Source organism: Epargyreus clarus, unplaced genomic scaffold, assembly GCF_041222505.1.
Source record: "Epargyreus clarus isolate Ecla_fem2 unplaced genomic scaffold, WU_Ecla_fem_2.2 ptg000010l, whole genome shotgun sequence".
NCBI lineage: Eukaryota > Metazoa > Arthropoda > Insecta > Lepidoptera > Hesperiidae > Epargyreus > Epargyreus clarus.
The window spans coordinates 2,306,710-2,330,573 of record NW_027332218.1 but is presented as its reverse complement, the minus strand read 5'-3'; the positions used below and the strand labels follow the sequence as shown (position 1 = coordinate 2,330,573).

The following is a 23,864-nucleotide window of genomic DNA, read 5'->3' as shown; positions in this document are numbered from 1 at the left end:
AGATATAAGCGTCACGCTGCAACTGGTGCAACTGCACTCTAATGGGTCGAGCAAAACGGCCTAGGAGTTAACACCATTGCATGATAGAGTTTTGTCTCCTGATTTCAAAAATACCACCCTCCGCTACCCCCGAGCCTTAACTTTGAAGATACAGCCCGTACGATATCATGAAATTCACTGTAGATCACTTGTTCATAAGTATTTATGTACAATGGATATTCTACCCATTATTCACACGAAAACCGCACATATGATATTAGTATAACACATCACCGTTTTTTAGAAAGAATTAGTTTGCACAAGCAAAATGTACATTAATATTTTACGACCGTTAAAAATAAACGGAAAATACCATTGAACAATTGAATGAAAGGATGAGGTAATAAACAAATAGTTCTTTTGTACGCTCCACAAAGACAGGAAAATGTATATTTATATTTTACGACCGTTAAAATATAAACGGAAAATACCATTGAACAATTAAATGAAAGGATGAGGTAATAAACACATAGTTCTTTAGTACGCTCCTGATATTATTTTTTTCCAATAAGATTACATTTCAGGATAATGGGTCATTTTTAAAACCATGTTTATTTATATTGTTCATTTATATTTACTCTATCTATTAAATCATAACGAATGTTTATTTCTTCCATTAAAAAAATCGTATTTATTATTTTAAATCGTATTCATTCTCGATTGGAAGGTTCTTGTTACCTACGCTCCTTAAATCTACTGCACCGAATACACTAGGCGAGACAACTTAACGGAAACCAGTTTCACAGAAATTATTCTTGTTGCAACGAAATTTGTTTTCTTTTTTATTGACGTAAGCTGAAAAAGTCTAACAATGGCTACAGAACTTTTCTGGATCGATCGAGCTGTGCTTATTTGGAGCAATAACCCAAATCAAGGACACAATAAACTGATAGGATTTATTTGTAGTACTAAACCATCTTTCACATCAAAGAGCTAATATCAATTTTATGAGGAAGATTTTGTGGACAGATGAAGTCACTTTCCCAAGTGCATGTATAAACTAATCACTGCAATCTCCACATTTGGGCCACTGGAAATCCACATGCCATTAGGCAAACCACTTTCCAGACACAGTTTTGTATAAATGTATGGAATGGAATGATAGACGATGAACTAATTAGCCCTTTAGTGTTACCAAACAGGCCAGATCGACACGCGTATTTTGATTTTTTAGAAAATACATTGCCATTGCTTTTGGAGGATGTACCGCCGGAAACAAGAAAGCGGATGCAGTTGCAATAAGATAGCCTCTAAGCAAACTTCGCGCGTTTAGTTCGTGGTTACTTTAACGAAAATTATCCGCGGTTGATTGGCTGAGGAGGTCCCATTGCTTGGCCGCCACGATCTCCCGATCAATCAAATTGCGCAATTTCGGGTCGCCAAAAAGTCGCCGCTCCCTTATCAATGATGACGAAAGAAGGATGGTCAAAACGTACCAGACGACGAAACGATGGCGTCACTATATGCCATATATGTATATGAAAAAATCCCTTATGTTTTAAGGTCTTAAAAAACACAAGAAATGTCTTTCTATGTAGCCACAAAAAAAAGTTAATCATTTATTTCAGTTTTTGTAACTTCTTCGAAATTATTTCGAGTAATAGTTTCAGAACGCACCTATTGACGATTCATTTCGCGTATGAAATGACTTGGTATTCAAGAAATATAATTATTCAAGTTTTTCTGAATAGTTGTAAACTGTTATTCAATTAAATTAGTATTTAGGCATTAAATCAACTACTATGTTGATTTATTATGCATTGGATTCATGTCATAAAAAATAATTATGTTGGTTCATAGCACGTATAAGCGTTTTGTTCAAAAACATACAACGGAACGTCATTTGTCATCGACAATAGTTACATAGTCTGTGGTCATCGACCCATGCTATTGATTGACACCCGGCAATCATTCGCATTCGCATCATACTCGCTTCACTTGTTGTTGTGAATTGTGATACGTACTGTACTTTTGGATAATATTCTTCTCTTGTTTGACCTTGGCATTGTTTTACGGACTGATATCTACACTTGTGACGATTATTCTGGTTTTGATTTCTGGACACCGATTTTGCTTTTTGGATATTTGTGATTGTGAGTTTGTGAGAGACATCATGCAGACGCCACAACTAGCCCTGCGATTGCTATGTGCTAATTGTAACATACGCATTGATACACTTCGCCGCCATCTCGTCTTTGAGCTTGATACCAGAGTAATTTCTAAGATCTGCGAGTGGAATTCTTCAATAATAGTACGTATTTACATACTTACTACTTATTTTAGTACACTAACTACCATCACACACAATCATACATCATAATACAACTCTAATTCTTATTTTAGATCACTGAAGAAGATTACATATGTGATGCCTGTAATCAATTGGCAATACAGCATGTCAACTCCGGAATGGCTAATGAACCTGGTGCCTCATCTTCCCGTGGCCACATGCATGTTTGCATACTCTGTGGAAGTTCTCTGCGGAATCGTAAATGTGATGTTATTGTGAGAGAGAATCCATCTCAGTTGCAACAAGCAATACTTATTCAACTTGAAAATAGAATTGCCCCACGGCAGGTAATTATGATCTGTTTATTATGTACTTTTGTTTGTATTGTTATCAATGTTATAGTGAATTCATCACTGCAATCTAATGTATTTTTGTAACAATGTTTTTATTTGTTTGAGTTGATGAGCCAAAACATTTATATTAAGACAAGGCTGTATGGATTTTTCAGGCAACTTCATCAGACCATGTTTGTCATCCCTGTTGGCTGAGACTCAAGAGAGTTGCAACACAAAATATTGAGCAGCAGGCAGAGCCAGAGCCGGAGCCAGAGCCAAGGCCGGAGCTGGAGCCTCAGCCCCACGAACCTCGAAGCCCTCCAAACACTGACCAGCAAGCTGACGAAGTACCCGGGGTGATTAGTTTACCGAATTATAGACGAGCGGCTAATACTGCAGCACATTGTGTTTTTTCTGGTTGCCAAAACCGAGATTTGCATAGGATTTCTGACCCTCTAAGAGCAACGACTCTAAGTCAACACAAATATTACTTGCCTTTAAATGCTCGTATTTGTGTAGAACATACAAATGTATGTTAGTACTGAATGGGATATGTTGTTCAATTCTCAAAATAGTTTAAGAACATTTACGGCTGAACAAGTGGAACATGCATTTTCTTTTATAAATGCTTTTAATACATTTCTGGATTTCTCAAGTATGGAAAGTGTTGCAAGAATCGATGACCATTTGTTTCATTATTGGCTTGGAATGAATTATCAGCAATTTGAACTTTTATTATATGAAACACCACGTCTTTTAGAAACAAATAGAGGCATTTTGGGTTTAGGTGCTCTTCTAATGAAGATGAGAACTGGTGATTCAGATGACCGGTTATCCCAGTTATTAATGGTTCCAAGACGAACATTAGAAAGATTGATGGATAAGGTTAGGGAAATATTGGTACAGGATTTTGTGCCTAGAAATCTGGGACTTCAACATATATCCCGTGAACAATTGTTGCAACACAATTTAATGATTCCAAATGCAATTTATAATGAAAATAATCAAAATACGATAATGATATGTGATGGGACTTATATTTATATAAACAAAAGCTCCAATTATATGTTCCAAAAGGACACTTATTCCTTACATAAGTATAGAAACTTGTTAAAACCATTTTTGCTGGTGACACCTGATGGCTACATTGTAGACTGCCTTGGCCCATACAAAGCTACCACATCTGATGCAGATATAATGAAGTCTCTTTTCAGAGATGAAAACTCTCCTCTCAGACAATACTTCCAAAATAATGATATTTTTATTCTAGACAGGGGATTTAGAGATTCAATTAGTTTATTAGAGGCTTGCAGCTACAAAACTTATATGCCAGAATCCCTGCTAGAGGATGAACATCAGCTCACCACCGAGCAAGCTAACAGGAGTCGTTGTGTAACCATATGCCGTTGGGTGGTGGAAGTTGTTAACGGATACTTTAAAAGATATTTTAAAATATTCCGGCAAGATTTTTTTAATAAAAGTGTTCCTCATATGATGCAAATGTTTTCCATAGCTGCAAGCCTTTTAAATAAATTCGGCAAACGATTAAAAAATAGAAATGATGCGGAGCAAATCATAAATATTATTAGGGAACGATTTCCATTACATAATAATTTATCCGATTTTATAAACAATATGTGTCAGTCCAAGCGAAAAGGGTCCAGTGCGCGGCATTTAGTTTCCGAGATATAAAGGTGGGTACTGACCAACGTTACGAGGTGTAATGTAACGTGTTACACAGCGAGCATTTGTGCAGTCAGTACGTAGAAACAAGGCGCTCGCAGCGAGCAACGAGCCGCTCGTTGCGAGTTATTCGTCATCTCGCACGAAAAAATCTCGCCCGATCGGGCGACTTGGCACCTTTCGAATTTACCTAATATTTCTGTCGTCAACTCGCACGCTCGAACAAAGTACAGCCAGGTAAAAAAATTTAAACTAAATTTAAATAAAAAATGACTTCAAATAAAACGACATTATATTAAAGCTTAAAATAAAGCTACTGACTAACTATTGTTGTTTCATAGATATATATATATATATATATATATATGTACACATAAAAATAAAATAAAAATATTTCGGCCGTCAAAAGAACAGCGCTCTTCTACACTGCAGAGCTAAACAATTTTATGCTCACAAAAGAATAGCGCTATCTCTTTCTTTTTATCTAAACCTTTATCTCCATCGAAATCGCGGCGCATCGTGACATCAGTCAGTCTTCCCTTAAGCGTACTTTACTGCGCCCGCGCATGTTAAGCTGCGATAAGAATTATTTTTTTTATTAAAATGTGGGTGTTTTTAGTGTTTTTTATGTATGTTGGAGGTAAGTGTATTTAATTTATTTACAGAGTGTTATTATGTCTTAATGAAATCAAAAATGAGTGCCTAATTTTTCTCATCTGCCCATTTTTCATATTGATTAGTCAAAGTAAAGTAAATAATTATCATTTTATGAAGTACCTTTACATTTTATTACTACTAGTTTTATCTTAATACTGTCCTAACAGAGCATGGATAATATTTTTAAAAATATGGCTTTTGTGGCCACCATCTTGTTTTGTCATATATTGACTGGCATTGAAATAAACTATGAGACATAAATTAAATAATATATGTTATATATAACAATAAGTTATATGCGAAATTTATAAAAAAAAATGCTTTGCTTTGCCTACATTTATTCACGATTTGTTTCAAAAAACCGGTTTCAATAATAACAATTTTTTTAGGAGTTGAATCACAATCTGGTCCATCTAATTCTGAAACTGATGTGAAAACAATTATTTCACAAAGAGGAAAGCCAGTACTTCTTCGCGCGGGCCATAAATATAATTTACATAGGAAAAATAACGGATCCTGTGTTTGGAGATGCTCCAAACGAAGTATATGCAAAGCAAACCTTATTATAAATAATATAGATAACTCTATCAAGCGGGAGGATAGACACAACTGTGAGCCGGATTTTGCGTCAAATGAGTTGGAAGTAGAATTCAACGAGTGCATGGAAAAAGTGAAGACGGATTATACTGTACCCATACCAAGTGTTTTTCGACAGAGTGTTGCTGAGCTAAAAGACAAAGGAACCAACCTTATCCAAAAAATTCCTCAATTTAAAAATGTTAAAAATAAGTTTTACCGAAATAGAAATAAGTCACTGGGTGTAAAAAAACTATGTTCTAACACTTTAAAGCAAGTTGTCGTGCCCGAAAAATTCGAAAGTTTTTTATTAGCTGACTACTACAGCTCGAAGAATAGAATTTTGGTTTTCGCTAGTAATAATTGTAAAACAATATTAGCAAATTGTAATTTGACAGTTTTATGTGACGGAACGTTTAAATTTTGTCTGAAACCCTTCCAGCAATTGTACACCTTACATGTTGATTTAGGAAGCAGTGAAACACATTCTAACATCATACCTGTGATTTATGCATTATTGCCAAACAAAAGTAAAATAACTTACAAAGTGTTGTTTTCCCTGATCAAGAGCCAAATTCCTCAATTCTATCCAAAAAATATTATACTCGACTTCGAGCAGGCAGCAATGTCAGCGATCAAAGATTTATTCCCAGATACTTGCATTTGTGGGTGTTTCTTTCATTTTTGTAGAAGTTTGTGGCGAAAGGCTGATGAAGTAGGCATTACTAAATCTGCACTGGCTCGAAAACATGTAAAAAGATGTACTGTTTTGGCACATTTACCTAAAGAATTTATTGACAGCGGTTGGTTGTACATTATGTCTCAATGCCCCAACGATGAAACAATTGTCCAATTTAATAATTATTTTGTAGAAACATGGTTAAGTGAATCTTCATTTTTTGCTGACAAATGGTCGTGCAGTAACAATCATCACCGTACTACAAATATGGTTGAGAGCTGGCATGCTACTATAAACAAAAAAGTAAACAGTAAACCGAAAAGCATTGCTCATTTTTTGACTATCTTACAACGAGAAGATAATTATTATCAAACTTTAAACTTAAAAGGATCAAATATTACGACAAAACAGAAAGAAACTTGTGCTATTGATAAACATATTGCTACCACAATTACCGAACTCAGACTCGGAAACATAAATATTGAATTATGTATCGAAATTCTTATATTATAATTTTTCGAATATTTTGATTTGACAATTAATAAGAACAAAAATCGTGATCTGTGATGTGTACTGACAATTATTGTATGTAGTAAGAAGTAGTTATAACAAGCCAAATGCTCTTGTGATATTATTGATTTTTATACTTAGAATGCTTTAGTGATATTGTTGATTATATTTGATATTTTTGATTACATTTTTAAACTTAGATAATAACAAGCCAAATGGTTTTGTGATATTGTTGATTATATTTTATATTTTTGATTACATTTTTATACTTAGATAATAACAAGTCAAAATGCTTTTGTGATATTGTTGATTCTATTTTTTAATGTTGATCATATTTTTATACTTAGCTAATGAACAAGCCAAGTGCTTTTGAGAATATATATTGTTTTACTTTGATTATTATTTGGTGTAACATGTTTTTATATTTTTGAGATGTTGATTTGTGAAATATATCTAAATTATGATATAATAACATTTTGTTTAATTTTAAAGTCCAACCATAAAATATTAAACGTTTTTAAAAAGGATTTTTGTAGTTGACTGTACTAAGTTACCTCACATTTTTATGGTCGTGCGAGTTGACGACAGAAATATTAGGTAAATTCGAAAGGTGCCAAGTCGCCCGATCGGGCGAGATTTGTCGTGCGAGATGACGAATAACCCCTCGTTGCTCGCTGCGAGTGCTCCACCCGGCTGTCGGTTTTTTGGCGAACCCTTTGTGTGTTACGCGGTTCAGTCAGTACGCTCTTGCAAGTAGTCACGAGCGCACGCGCGTCGCGAATCATCAAACGTCGTTCATCTATATTTTAAAAAATGGAGTGGGACAAAGAAAAAACTTTGTTTTTTATAGAAAAATACAGAGATGAGGAAGTGTTGTGGAATGTAGCTCATCCAGAGCATTATAACAAACTCAAGAAAGAAGACGCTTGGAATAGATTGGCTTTGTTACTCGACAGTGAAAGAGAAACATGTAAAAAAAAAATGACCAGTTTACTGGCATCATTGAGGGAGAAACAAAAAATTAAACAATCAACTAGTACAGGACAAGGTACGTAATTATTTATTAAGTTTTTAAGTACATAGGCCCACAAGTGACAGATACAATTACTTATTATAAAAAATAAATACAATTATTTTGCTAGCATAGATAACGATATTCACGAAATATACTACTTTGGGTCGACGTTTGTTAATTGCAACTTTAATTTCAGGTGCAGATAAAGTGTACCATAGTAGTTGGTTTGCATACAAAGCCATGATATTTCTACTTGATAGAAATAGACCTCGTGCTACAACAGATACTGTAAGTCCATTTTAAGCATAATTATTTTGCCAGCTTACAGACCCTTGCTGAATGCAGTATTCAGCAACTTCATCACGAACATTGTGAGCAGATCTTGTAGCCCTTCGCGGTCTTATTTGCAAGGGTAACATACTAGTCATATCATGTTGTGATTCCCGATGTAATGAGCATACAGAGTGGACGTGTCGCAGATTATTTTTAAAAACACCTTAATAACTGCCAATTAAGTGTCGTCCGTTAATTACTAAGTTTAAGACTGCTAATAGATTGTGAAGTTTTGTGCTAATACAACATTGTTCCTTTGCGCTAAACGAAACACTAGCGCGGTGACCGCTCTTCACCTCTTCGGGTAAAAAGGACGGGCTCCTTATTTTTCGACTCGCTCCCGCATCGCTGCGTATAGAAGCATTACCTGCCCGTGAGTATACACAGATCAACATGAGTACACTGCGATCGCCGACTGGAAGCGGCCCGAATGCTGAGCGTAGTGGTTCCTACCCAGAGCTGTCCAGTAGAAATCTTTACTCAGAGTCCTCTGCCAAAGAGCATGTAACCCTTCGTAATAAGAGAAAGCAACTTGATGATAATGATCATATTAAAAAAGAATTGCTTGATATTAGAAATCAGATATCTGAATTGGTGTCGTGTTTTAAGGATTTTAACAGAAGTCAAACGGAAAATTTTAATAAACTATCCCAGGATGTGACATCAATAAAAGAGGATGTAAAGGATATTAGGTCAACCATAGACAATGTCACTATAGAACAAAATAAAATGAAGATACAACTAGCTGCTATGGTTGAATTTGATAATAAAACCCTTAAAAAGGTTGAAACGCTAGAATCAAACATCCAAGAATTTAAGCAATCCACCTCTGTAGGATCTGTATCAATTCCATGCAAGAGTGAAGACATAATTGCAGAAATAAATGATCGCAATATAAGAAGCAAAAATATCATCATTACGGGTATGCCCGAACCAAATTCTACAAATTTACGCGAGAACTCTGAGCAAGACAAGATTGAAGTGAACAAATTGCTGAAAATTTTAGATTCTAGCTGCCCAGAACCAGCAATAATTATTCGTTTGGGTAAACCCTTTGGTGGCAAAAACCGTCCTATCAAAGTATGCTTTGCATCCCAATGTACGGCGATATCTATATTACGTAATAAAACCAAACTTAAAAATCTCTCAATAAGAGTTTACCCGGACCAAACTCCAAAACAGCAATCATATTTAAAGAATTTGAAGGAAGAACTTGAACGCCGCAAGGCAAATGGAGAAGCAACTTTGAGTATCAGATATGTCAAAGGAATACCTAAAATTGTTGAGTTCCCATCAAAAAACTCCAGTACCCAGTGAATATACCTAATACTCTGCCTACTACTATTAACAGTGTCACATACCAGATAACGAACTGCTATCGAGATATTACTACTAGCAATGGATCCCTAAAATGCCTATATGCTAATATTCGAAGTTTAGTCAAATCAGGAAAATTTGATGAGCTAAGATGCGCAATACAGTCTTTTCAAAGTACTGTTCACATTATTGTTTTGACTGAAACATGGTTCAAATCGGATGACGAAGCTAGAAGATATCAATTAGCCGGCTATACCCACTACTATAACTATAGATCCAACATAAGAGGTGGAGGAGTTTCAATTTTCGCACACAATAACCTCAAACATAACCTCATTGAAGAACAATCCCTTAATGAAAATCATTACCTCTGGATTCATTTAAGCAAATTTTCTATTGATATTGGGGCTATATATAGAACAAATCGAGCTAATGTCAACAGTTTTCTCGAAAATTATTCTCGTCAGCTTCAAAAAAGTAAAAGATCTGTCGTGTTTGGCGATTTTAATCTTAATTTACTAAACAAAGATAAACATACCATGGACTACAAAAGAGTTTTAACAGAAAACGGATACAAAATATTAAATAAAATTGAAGAAAGCCATTGTACACGTGAGACTCATACAACGAAAACAATTTTAGACCATATATGCACTAATTTAAAAGAGAATGATTTTCATTTGGCAATTGTAGAATCAGCTATGTCTGATCATAAACAGCTATATTTTGAAATTAAAAAATATAAGCCCATACCTCTAAAAAGAATGAGTTATACAGCAATAAATTACAATAAACTCTACAGTATTTTGGAAGCAAACAATCAAACAAATAAAGAAAACGAGTACAATGTATTAGAAGACAAACTTTTATCTAGTATCAGTGAAAGTAAAATACCAAAAATGAAGATAATAAACCAACCACGACAAGATTGGATAAATAAAACTATAATACATGAATTAAACGAAAGAAACATATTATGGAACCTCCACAAAAGAAACCCAAAAAGTGAAGTAATAAAAGAAGAGTTTTTAAGAAAAAGAAATATGTTGGTAGGAAGAATTCAAAAAACCAAGAAACAATATTACTACAAAGAATTTCACAATTGCAGGAACAACCCATCAAAAATGTGGTCGTTAATAAACAAATTGTCTGTAAATAAACATAAGGAGACTGCAATACCTACTAAACTTCGTACTTCTGAGGGAATTATTACTGATAATAGAGAGATATGTGAAAGATTTAACAACTATTTTTCCACCATTGGTTCAGTATTAGCTAATGAAATTCCGAGTAAATATCATACGTTCCAGCCTTATGCTCCCAAAATGGTCCACGACAATCTCGGACTTTATCAGCTGCCACCAACTACTCCGAAAGAAGTTATTAAAATAATTGATACTTTAAAAAATAATTCAAGTTCAGGTATAGATGGAATCAGTATAAAATCTATTAAATGCGTGAAATTCTTGATAATTGACGAACTTACTCAATGTATTAATACATGCTTAGACAAAGGAACATTTCCTGACAACTTAAAAGTAGCGAAAGTGACTCCAATTTATAAATCTGGTGACAAAGGCGACCCTTCAAATTACCGTCCGATCTCAGTATTGCCAGTCATTTCAAAAATCTTCGAAAAAATTATCTATCAGCGCCTAGAGAAATACTTAAATTCAATAAATTTCCTTTTCGACAAGCAATACGGTTTCAGAGCCAAATCTAATACTCTTGCGGCCACAGTTGACCTAGTTACAAATATTAAAATAAACATAGACCAAAAACAAATAGCGCTCGGTATTTTTATCGACCTCAAAAAAGCATTCGATACAGTAAGCCACGAATTGCTAATACAAAAATTAAAAAATATAGGTATACATGGGTCCGCTCTCGAAATTTTTAAAACTTACCTCTCAAACCGATATCAAGTTGTTAAACTAGGAGATCAAATAAGTAGCCCAAAAGTCGTTCCATGCGGCGTGCCTCAAGGATCAATCATTGGGCCGTTGCTGTTTCTAATATACATAAACAGCATTAAAGAAATTGGCTTAAAAGGATACTTAACTTTATATGCAGATGACACCAGTTTGTTCTATTTCGGTAATACAATTGAAAGCGTCGTAACAAAAGCTCAAAATGATCTAAACTTAATAAATGAATGGTTTCTGTCTAATCTTTTAACAATAAATATCACCAAAACGAATTATATAATATTCTTACCAAAAAATAAGAAAATTTCTAATTATAAACCACTAAAGATAAACAATCAAAATATTAAAAGAGTTGAAAAAGAAAAATATCTTGGCCTTATCTTGGATAAAAATCTCAATTGGAAGCCACACTTAGAAAAAATCAAATTAAAAATGACTTCTTTAACGGGTGCTCTTCGCAACGTTGCGAAATACATGCCCAAACAAGTGCGGTACATGATATATAACGCTCTTATAAAACCACACATAGATTATCTTATTGAAGTTTGGGGGTCAGCTGCTAAAGTCCATCTTGACTCAATTCAAATTACTCAGAATAAATTGATTAAAGTACTATTCAACTACAATTTTTTAACACCTTCAGAAAAAATATACAGAGAAACCAAAATAATGAACGTAACACAATCATATAGATATTACACATGCATTTTAATTCATAAAATATTAAAAAAATATATATTCACCCAAATTGAATTTAAAACAAAATCTAGTCATCAAAAAATTAAACTAAGAAGCGCAAATAATTTGTTGTTACGACCACCAAGAACTAGCTACGGTAAAAAAAGTCTAGTATACGAATCCGCACAATTATACAATAATCTTCCAAAGAACATCAAAGAAGCCAAATCAATAAACATTTTTAAAAAATTACTCAAGCAACATATCTTATTAAAAACAATAAAATGAACATAACATAGGATTAAATCAAACACATACTATTTTAAAAAGCTAAAAACAATCAATAACATAAAAAATATAAAAACGAATACATAAAATAATATATAAAAGAACACATAAATGTAATAAAACTATATACAATATTATGTAGAAGTGTCAATGAACATCCACCGTCAATAAACTAAATAAAAAAAAAAAAAAAATAAATAAAAAAAAAATACACTTACCTCTTACCTGAACACTAACCTAACTTACCTGAAATAATTTAAATAAAATAATAATAATGATACATTAAAATAAACATAACATAACATTTAATAACACCTCTGTACAAATAACAAATTAAAATGCATTAAAATTAACATTAAATTAAAATAAAACAAACAAAAATAAACGACTACGCTCACCTTTCTAACTTTAACATGAAGTCGCATCCAGCCGGCACTATCGCTACGTTACCTTTTGTTAACAGATTCCGTCTATACCGCCGTCGCAGTGTTGTTTATAAGTAAAATCCACATAATTTTTGCAGTCTACCCTCATGCTCATTACTTATGAATGTATTTAATCTTAAGTTCTCATTTAAGTGAATTGTAACCAATTCTTTTGAGAATAAATGATCTTTAACCATATCATTGTTACCTTCTCTCCAGTTTCCTAATCTGACTTGGCCGTTCGATTCTTCGTCAAAGCTACCTGCAGGGGTATATACCTGAGCATTATTACCTTTTCTTAAAAAATTGTGAAGGCATGTTATTGCTGTTACGACAGATGTCGCGGTTTTCGGTTCTAACAACATAGGTTTCCGCAAAACTCTAAACACTGCAGACAATATGCCGAACACATTTTCCACCACTCTACGAGCTCTGCAAAGTCGGTAGTTATATATTCTTTCTTTAGAACCACGTTCATGATATCCTGCATATACTTTCATCATATTTCCGGAAAGAGCAAAAGCTTCATCGGCAACAAAGTAAAATGGAATTTCTTCTGTTCTTGCTGGCAACGCAGTGGGTTGAGGGATGTTTAATGCATTAATTTTTAGTTTTTCGTTTAATTCACAGTTATTGAAAACCCCTCCATCAGATATTCTTCCTTGACATCCAATGTTTACATACAAAAAGTTATATTTCGCGTCAACAACTGCCAGTAATACGATGCTAAAGAAACCCTTGTAATTATAAAATTCACTTCCACTGTTGATCGGTGACTGCAGTAAAATATGTTTACCGTCGATTGCGCCTAAGCAATGTGGAAAATTCCACAAAGTATCATAGTCATTTGCTACAACCAGCCATTGCTCTGGTGTTTCTGGCATCTGAAATAATGATTTATATTTATTTTCAGCTACGTGAAGGTGAAGGTGCTTCAGAACAACCGCTTGGTGATTGCCCTCCGCCTGCCAATGAAAGCGACAATGATTGCCCTCCGCCTGCCAAAAAAAGGAAGAAAGCAGTTGTCCCAAGCCCAGAGGAAATAATGGCATCTACTTACAACATTTTAAAAAAGAAAACCGAGCAAACGGAATCAACTTCGCACAAAATTGACGAATGTGAAGCCTATGGTATTTTTTTGGCAAATAAACTAAGATCGTATTCAAAAACAACAAAAATGCATGTACAACATTATATATCTAATATATTGTTTAGTGCTGATCGCGGAGAATATGACTATGTTGGCATGAATACGAACAATTATTATTCACAAGGATACTCTACACGAACAATTTCAAGAGCCTCACCGATGCCACAGCAAAGCCAACCGATGCCACAGCAAAGCCCTGAAACACCTGCATCAAATACGTCCCATCAAAGTGACTATGGGTCACCAGCTATGAGTGAACGATTTTTATCAGAATTTGGTGATTTAATTGATTAAATAATTTGATATGTAATGACTGCTTTTCTGAATTAATTAAAACACTACATACCTTTACATATTCTTTTAATGCTCCAATAAGGGCTTCGCTGACCTCTTTTACTATAAATCCTATTCGTTGCTTTGATATCTTGAAAAGATATTGCATACTAGTATAGGAATCTCCTGTTGCATAAAAACGAAGCGTTAGTGCTAATCGTTCGGTGACACTGATTGCTTTTCTATAATTTGTATCCTTTTTATGTACACTTGGTCCAATTAAATTCACGAGTTCTTCAAACTCGATCGGAGACATACGTACAAAGTTTTTATACTGTCCAGTAATCATTTGGTTTTTTAAAATTGCTATCAATGACAAACCACCACATACGCCTCTGTTTTTAAATAAGTTTGATGTCCAGTAACGTTTTTTCTTCTTCTTAATTTGGATAAAACAATAATTAAGTAGAATCAAAGATACCAACGCGGCCTCGCTGTCGGCCATCTTGAGTGAACTGGCGGCGAATATGGAGCACAGAGTTTTGACGAGCATGTTACGCCGATTTTAGAACACAGCGTAACGTGCTCGATGCGTACACGCTCGATGCGAATGTTACATTACACCTCGTAACGTTGGTCAGTACCCACCTTAAGAGGTTTTGTAAAGTTGGGTATAAAAATTGCATTTCGCGATTTTAATTGGTTATAAATAAATGCTCAATTATCTACAATTTCATATAGTAAATGACTATATACGATGTTTCTAAGTACCAGAAACTTTATGAAAAAAGTTTACTAAAAAGGTACCAGTGGGTGGCATGTCGATATTCTGGGAATAAAATACGTTTCAATACCCCGTACTGATCACTTCTAATAATTTAATTATATTTTAAGATTAAAATGTTGAAACTACGTGTAAAAGGTCCCTTAAAGCGGGGAACTCCCTGCTACTATGCAACTACTAAGGGGATTTACTTTGCTTCACTTCGACATAGCGGGGATTTCCCTGATCGTTTTTTGCTACCTACGTGTCCTATAAATAGATCTGCCTGTGATGCAATAATTTATTTGTCATTTGACACCGGAAAGGAAACAATATCCGACAGTCTTTGTGTAAATATAGCAGTTTTTATTATCTTAGCTGTTTTAAATTGAGTGAGTGAAAAGTGCGCATAAAAATGAATAAAGGTAAGTCTTTACGTTGTCTATTATATCTACTAATACTATGTTTGTTGTTACGTGTTGTGTTATGTATCGAATAAGCTCCAAAAGTACTGAACCGATTTTGAAAATTCTTTCTCCAATACAAAGCTGCATTATTCAGTCATAGGCTATAATATTATTAACGTTATTACGCTTAGCGGGGCCGAGGTCGAAAAGCTAGTTCTATAAACCGGGGTATCGGAATGTTACGGAGTTCTTGTGTGTATCTACAGCTGTTACCTACTTTTCATATTTAGACCTCGACAGGGGCGAAGCCCCCTACAGACAGCAGTCGTCTTTAAATTCGATTTTTTATGGATTTTAGAGATTTAGAGATTTATGGATTAAGCTTAGATTACGTTACGTTCCTACTTATTTATTACATTTTAAAAGAGAGCAGCTTTAATCATAATAATTCGGCTGCATCCACATAGACTGAAAACTGACCGCGACAAAGTTGATAGGCTAATGAATCTCAATTAGTCATAATTTCATCCCATTTATACTAAATTCAAATTTGTTTTTAGGTAACATAATTATTGAAGATTCAACCGAAGGTTCCAGCTCTAGTGATGAATCTAAGCATTCTGATGGACCTGTACCACTTTCTATGGAGGTGGAAGTAAACACACTACCTGTTTTGGCCTCGACCGCAACAACGCCGGATTTACCAACAGAAGAAGAAACCGTTGCACCTTATTCAGGTACTTACAACTTAGAAAATAATTTCACAGAGTCGACATCTGAGATGGATGAAACGGATCAGTATTATGAAAAAAGCACTAATACAGAAGCAATCAGTGAAGATGAAATACATGAGTGTTATGATTTTGCTAAAATAGTTAGCCGAGCCTTGTGTAAAATCAAAAAAGATCGACGTGATCATTGTATGCATGCAATAGTACATATTCTTTATGACTACAGCAAGGACTCTAATACCAATTAAGAAGTTGTGTTAGGTACCTATGTCATAGACATAGTATGAAAAAATGACCTGTGTAGAATGTATATTTCAACTATTTGTTTTCAGAGTTTAGCTATTCAGCGTCTGTAGAACATGAAGACTATGAAAATTTTAATTTAGAGTTCAAAAGTCAACGGGGTACAGAATTATCGTGTGACATCGAATTTAGTGCTTGTGAGCCGCTCGAAGAGCGGCAAATTGGTAATATTTTACTAGATGATGATCCTTTAATTCTAGACGATGTAACTCAGGCCTCATTCTTAGATACTGGCTGTGGATGTAATAATAATTGTGTGTCCAAATTTCAAAAAGATGTAATATTAAGTAGTAGGTTAGATTGTATCGAATTAAATTCACGTTGTAATGAAGGAGTCAATCATCATCACTTGGTCTTGAAAGGAGCTTTAAATGCTCTCTTACGTACAAGTGAAAATACATTACATTCAAAAAACAGAAACTTGCAACGAAAAGAATACACGGTAAAGTATTTCTTTCGAGGTGTTTCAGTATGCAAGATTTTTTTCCAATATGTATATGCCACTGGTTTGAAAAGGTTAAAAAATGTAAAAAAGAACTTTCTGGACAGCGGTGTTGCTCCAAAGGTCCACGGGTCACGTAAACGACCTTACAATTGTATTAATTTGCAAACTAGATCAGACGCAATCACTTTTATAAGACAGTTTGCTAATGAAAACGGTTTAGTATTGCCGGGCCGATTACCAGGCCACCAATTTAAATCTGATTTAATAATTTTACCTTGTAGTATGTCTAAAGCGTATGTGTACAACAAATATTTGGAAACTATAGCTTTACTCGATAAAACTCCTATTAGTAGAAGTAGTTGGTATGATCTTTGGGAAGATTTTTGTCCATATGTCGTTATACAGAAACCGAAAACAGATCTATGTGCAACTTGTCAGAAAAACGTGACCACGTTGGGACGAATGGGTGGTTTAGATGAAAAGGAAAAGTTACAGCTTGTAGAAAAGTCGAGGCAGCACCTTGATTTAGTGCAAAATGAACGAAAATATTATAACAATGTAATCAAAGTTGCGACTGATTCAATAACGGACTCTACTCTTATTCTTGGACCTCATGAACCATGTTCTTATGATGGCGTCATGCATTACTCTTTTGATTTTGCCCAACAGGTGCATTTGCCGCACAGTTCACAACAAATTGGGCCACTGTATTTCTTGACAGGATTTAAAGTCAGTTTATTTGGTGTTGCTGCAGAGCCTTTGAGAAAGTTCGTTTTGTACGTAATTCCTGAACCCTGTGCTACTGGGAAAGGAGCTAATGTAATAATTTCAATGCTACATCATTTTTTCGAAAATTTTGGTATAGGCGAAAAAGATGTTGTTTGTCATGCAGATAATTGTGCTGGACAAAATAAAAATAACTATGTCATGCAATATGCAACATGGCGAGTTTTAACAGGCAGACACCGAAGTTTCCGTATATCTTTCCTTCCCGTGGGTCATACGAAGTTTGCACCCGACATGTATTTCGGTCTATTCAAAAAAAGTTTTAGAAAATGGGAATGCAATAACTTAAAGGATATTCTTGCAGCTGCTGTTCAAGCTTGTCCGAAAACAAAATCTATAGTAGCTGTTCTAACTGGTGATGAGAAAGGAGAAACTTTTGTGAAAACTTACGACTGGGCCAATTTTTTTCAACCTGATTGTGTAACTATTAACCAACTTCTGCATTTTAGTCATTTTGAAACAAATGAAGATAATAGAGGGCACATGTTATGTTACAAAAAATATACTGACAGTCAACCAACTGTATCAAAGGTTTTGAACCCGAATAAAGTATACGGTTTTCCTTTAGAAAAATCCCCTGCAGGCATGACGTACGAAAGAAAATCGTATCTTTATAATAAGATTCGTGAATTTGTACGTGAAGAATCTAAAGACATTTTATGCCCGAAACCCATTCCAAATGTTGATGTTGACCACAACTCTGTCCCAACAACATCTGTCGAGTACTCTTTTCAGAAACCATCAATTGAAAAGAGTATTCGACAAAAACCAACATGTTCGTACTGCAAACAGGTTGGTCATAGGAATCAGGTGCGAGGAGGAATTTATTTTTGTCCAAAACGTAAGTTGGAGTCCCAAATAGAATAAGTTTTATTTTTATGTTTGTATTGGCTTTTTTCAAATATTATTGCAACAGAATAATGATTATTTTAGCCACTGGTACCTTTTATGAAATTACATAAAAGGTACCAGTGGCTAAAATAATCATTATTCTGTTGCAGTAATGTTTGAAAAAAGCCTGTCTTGTTATTTTGTTAGTTCCTAATATTAAAACGCTCAGAAGGAATTCCAGAAATACAATATATTCTTCCATAATCATCAACATTTACATTATTACATCTTTATCCACTATTATTTTATCATATCTCCATTATAAAAGACATTGCAAACATCAGCTGACATTTCATAACTCAAAGCAAGACTCCACATTCTAAAATATAAAATAGAAAAGTATTTAATAAGTGACGTAAAGTATTAACAACCAGCAATATAAATGGATCAATGCGATGTGCCTGTAACATTCGGCCATCCGACAAAGTAACGAGTCCCCTCGTTATTCAATACATCAAACTTCTGACTGCTGGTCAGCGTTATTTGATTGTGCATCTCGAAGTATACCTATCTGAGATCGCAGTGCAATACTTTCGAACATTCAGCATCTCAACCGCTGTTTTTTTTTTTATTTGTAGAAGAATATTAATGGTAATCTCCGCTTGACTCAGTACTCGTAAGATTGTGGAATATTATTATTCCTGTTTAATAGATTCTTCCAAAACAAATTCTCGTTTATTTTTCTCTTCAGCCCGTCGCCATCCATTGCTGGATGTCAGCTTTTCCATTGGTCTTATACAAGTCCCGATCTCGCACTGTTCTCATCCAATCTCTTCAAGCCAATCGTACGATGTTGTCCGTCCATCTGCATGGTTGTGTGTCAACTTTTCTGTGGCTCGGTAAACGGCTTAAGATGCCCAGCCTATCTGCATTTTAGTACAGGAACGCTGTTCCCTACATTGCCTACCTTTGTCATCTTTCGGAAAGTAACATTGGGGTTAGAAGTAGTTCATTCTCTGAAACTAAAACTTATTGAAAGACCAAGGCAAATATTTAAAAAAATATGTGTGGTACAACACCACAAATAGGTGATTCCCTCTGAGAATATTTTTGTTGTAGCTATCAACCAGTACTAAAATGGTTCTTCATATAAAATTTCGTAAAATCAATATATTTCAAAGTCTGTCCAGTACGATTCATGTTTTCTAAATTTTTCGGATGATTGTTTCTCATCACTTGACGCAGCTTACATTCACTTACAAATTACTCTATCTAAATGACTTTGACCTACATGACTTTCCGTAATATAGAAGTATTCAGCTATTAATTTCTCATCTTTACTATTTCCATCGATAATTTTTAATAAATCTATTTTCCAGCGAATTGTTGTCGGCTGTTCGTTCTTTTAATGTCCTCAAAACACTCACTAAGGTACCCATCGATGTTGCAAGAATTGTCCATCTATTTGAGAAAATCGGCATTAACTATTAATATTCTTGCTTAATACTGATTACTTATAATCCAAAGGTTAAAGCTTCTTTGTCAAATTATTCATACATTATTATTCTCTAGAGCGCGTGAAGCCATAATTAGTGTTGTTCAGAACGGTCCTTCATGGCATATGTAATTATTACACCTAACCCATACTCTGATAGGTCCTGAAAAAAAATAAAATCCCCCAGTTTAGTTCATATCCAAAGAATGGTTCCATATCCAAAGAAGTCTTAAATCCTATAAATCTATTTTTAAAGTTCTTAAATGCCGCTTCTTCTCTTGCTCATATAAACAATTTCGAGCCCCAACAATTTTTTCAAAGTATTTTGTTGATTCTTCGTTGGTGACTTATCTTGAATTTACTTTATTTTCAATGAAGATACAAGCCTTCAGCATCTTTACATTCAATCCAAATCTTAGCCGTTGGTATTGTTTTTGATTTTTCACTGTATTAGAATTAGCATTAGCAATCACATTTAATTTATATGACACATACTGCTTTCCAGCAAATTATCTTTTAGGATCGGTTCGCTCGTATCTTACTAACAATTTCCGTAAGATGCATTCGCTCGATTCCTCCCCGTTCCCCACGTCAGTCAGCTTTATAACGCCGTCTGGAATACACACTTTCACGAAGTATCTACTGTGTGTTAACTTATTGGCGTCTCTGACTCGTTAAAATATACAGTTGACATGAACCTCTGAGATTTTGCCGGTACAGCATGAACTCCAAAAATTTATATAGCCAAACATAGAACCACCTCCTTCAAAAATCGATAAAAATTAAACAATTCTATTTGTGTTCATCATTCTGCAGTTTCATTATCAACCTTTACTTAATCGTATGTTTGCTTCATTTTTATTATAATAGGTATAGAATGTCTACTTGACGTCACAAAAGCCTCTATCGATGTTGAGTATGTTGTACCTCTATCAATGGATTGACTCTTCGAAGGAAACAGATCCGTGGAAACCCCCATCTTTCTTCCCTATCTTAAGGAATAAATAAAGTTCATTTCTAATATTCCACTAGAATCATTATTTCCGCCTTGAACATAAAATCTATGTCTTCAACTTTTTTTTTAAACTTGTGTCCTGGCTCCTTATCCATCAACGCCTTCTTGAAATGCCTCGAAAACTGTTCTCTTAATTATTTCATCATTAGCACTGACTTTCACATTAAGTCTTCTTATTTTATTCAATTAATCCGTTGTTAATTCGTATTAGTTGTGTCATAAAAACACTTGCTTCTAAAAATAAATATTACATAAGCCGATGATGAATATTTTGTACAGTTAAATATATCTAAAACCCTACTTTATTTTAATTAGCCCAATATCCGTAGACTTTGTAATATGGCCTGGGGTTTGATTCGTCTATTTAGTCTTGGAATAAGTTAACTAATATCGCACGATATTTGTGTCAAGGTATATAGGTAATTTGTGTCAATTAATTTAACGTGTTAACTGTTCACATCACTTATTTTATACTCGTATAAATATGGTCTTCCAATTATTTAAATTTAAATCACTATTTCAATATTATTGAATAAAGAGGATCATACAGTTACATTTTTGTCTGAACTTAAATTTAATTTCAATTTCACATCAATAAAATGAAAACATATACATAAACATACGTATTTTATTATGCTCTGAAATTATATATCGTTACCACTATTCCCTGTGGCTTTGTAATATCTACTTTTAATTACTCAGTTAAGAAATAACTAAATTTGTCACATAACACTCATGCATGGAACACTCTCTCTCATGGACCAAGCTCATGTGCTATGTAGACAGTATAAATATCCTTACACTGTTACTTCTCATTATTCAATATCATACATTTCATTAAAATAATTGCATGAATATATACGTATGTTAAATACACGTAAATATCATTATAATAATTATTTGTACTCATCTTATAAAAGTAAAATGTAATTATATGCTCCATTCAAATAAAACATTACTACCTCATCATTCATGTAACATTTAGTACAATATGTTATTTGAAATAATAAATAGATATAAACTATCTATTGTCTTTAAATGTTAATCATCACTTAAAAGAGTAAACAGGATCAGCAAAGGTTTAATTACACATACTATAATTCTGTATGTTCTACCATTTCGAGCAAGTGAAGTAATAAGTATGGGGTATTCTTTGTTATAAAGTACACTTTGAATTCAGTATCAACTCTAAACTTAGGTTATATTTTGATTTTCCTGATTTACTGTTGGGATCACGTTGACAAAATTCTAACTGAAAATGTTTTCACTACTTACATATTTTATATCATATGAATCTACATATTTCATATTTCATATATCTAATCTATTATATTTTACTTCGTTAGTCTAATTGTCCTTTAGTCTATTTTTGATAACGTGCTGCTGTGTTTATCTCTTCTCTATACTCTCTTATCCATATCTTCTTATTTTCACATTCATAAAACTCTTCAGAAACATTATTTTGTGCGGAATAGGAAACCATAATCTCTTAAGGACTTTTGCAAAATCTTCCAAAATTAATCAGTAGAAAAAGAGTAGGTACTTTGATTTATAAAGCACTGTACTTTTAGTATCACTTCTGTAAAGAACGAATACTTTTCGTTTAAGGTGATTATTGAAGTGCAGTAACGTAGACACGAGTTATTCATTTTGCTTTAACAGTTTTTCTTTAACAAAAGCAATCTTGATTAAGATTTTCATTATTATTCGACCTTAAATTATAATAATGAATAGTCTGTCAATTTCCCTCTTCTTTCATTATCACGTAGAAACGTTGGGACTTAACACATTTCCCGTAATGAATGGCTTGCGATCTTTTCTGAAGAAACTTCGGCCGCGATGCTGATCATAACAAGTTCTCAGACTATGTGTGGAAATACTTCGGCTGCAGTGCTGATCATAACAAGCTCTCGGACTATATCTGGCACTTCGGCTGCAGTGCTGATCATAACAAGCTCTCGGACTATATCTCAGCTGCGGTGTTGGTCATAACAAGCTCTCGGACTACATCTGGAAATACTTCGGCTTCGTTGCTCATCATCACTGGCTTTTTAACTTCTGCAGTTGGCTACGAAGACCATCTAAAGTGCATTTATGGATGGATAACTTCACTTTGTTTATCTTCCTTTATCTGAAACTTACACATGAATCCTATGTAATTGTTCGTTTAATTAATTTTACATTATCTATCGTTTATGGGGTTTATTTCAAGAAGTTAAATATATAAGGCTGTAGATAGGGTCTTATCAGTATTTTCATAAAAACGATCATCCTGGTTCATACTGACACCATTTCGAATTGGTGGTAATAATTGGAATTGGTATTGGTAGTATGGAATTGGTAGTCAAGGATGATATTTTATTTCGCCATGACCACTAATTCTAAACCTCATTACATACGACGCACTTTTACAACATTGATATTATTGCGCTCAGACAAAGACAAAAAAAACATCCAAATAAGTTTAGTAGTAATAACCCTAAGAATAAGCCATGCCATAGGAATGTCAGGTTGTTAGAACATTTGGTCTGATTTTGTTATGGTGTTTTAAATACAATTTCAATTAATTTATGAAACTAGCTGGTTTGTGTTGCCGCACCAGCTGGTTTGTATAACGATGTGAGTATCTTCAATTTATAAGTATTTTAAGTACAAGACGTACGAATTAAAAATTAAAATTTGTAAGATTAATCGCGAGAACTAAAAGTAAAGTCAAGTTCAAACATCTATTCACAATATTTAATTCAAAACAGACATAATGTGCCGAATAGAAGAAGCAATATTGATATAAAACAAATAAAATTTTACAATATTATTTCTAAATACATTGGACCGACGAAAAAAGGCTTTTGTTATATTCCCCTGATCAGTTGCTAAGCAACGATTGTTGGTAAACATTCTTCCAATTTCGCTGGGGTATAGATAGTTCAATGTCTTTAAATGTTTATTTACATGTGAAATGTGAAATTTGC

The 23,864-nt window shown here is 33.9% G+C and overlaps 3 protein-coding genes across 4 annotated transcripts in view; 2 read left to right on the top strand and 1 right to left on the bottom strand.

Moving 5' to 3' along the window:
* LOC140745294 (uncharacterized) overlaps positions 1-18,575 on the top strand; it is a 66,907-nt gene extending 48,332 nt beyond the window's left edge. Inside the window, exons 2-3 of one of the 2 annotated variants that reach the window (XM_073077066.1) lie at positions 15,847-16,023; positions 16,350-18,575. In XM_073077066.1, coding sequence (XP_072933167.1) covers positions 15,847-16,023; positions 16,350-18,418 — 2,246 coding nt within the window. In that variant the 3' untranslated portion in view covers positions 18,419-18,575. Of the gene's footprint in view, positions 1-15,846 lie in introns of both variants that reach the window. The other variant, XR_012102644.1, reaches the window with a different exon arrangement.
* Positions 1,741-4,296, top strand: LOC140745595 (uncharacterized). The gene is made up of 3 exons (XM_073077536.1): positions 1,741-2,290; positions 2,383-2,616; positions 2,778-4,296. The coding sequence occupies exon 3, from the start codon at positions 3,133-3,135 to the stop codon at positions 4,294-4,296; it is 1,164 nt and encodes a 387-aa protein (XP_072933637.1). The 5' UTR covers positions 1,741-2,290; positions 2,383-2,616; positions 2,778-3,132.
* On the bottom strand, positions 8,446-15,860 carry LOC140745594 (uncharacterized). The gene is made up of 3 exons (XM_073077535.1): positions 14,190-15,860; positions 12,858-13,577; positions 8,446-8,547 (listed from the first exon to the last, which is right to left on the bottom strand). Exons 1-3 carry the CDS (start codon positions 14,667-14,669, stop codon positions 8,446-8,448), a joined length of 1,302 nt encoding a protein of 433 aa, XP_072933636.1. The 5' UTR covers positions 14,670-15,860.
* Positions 18,576-23,864: the final 5,289 nt, after the last annotated feature.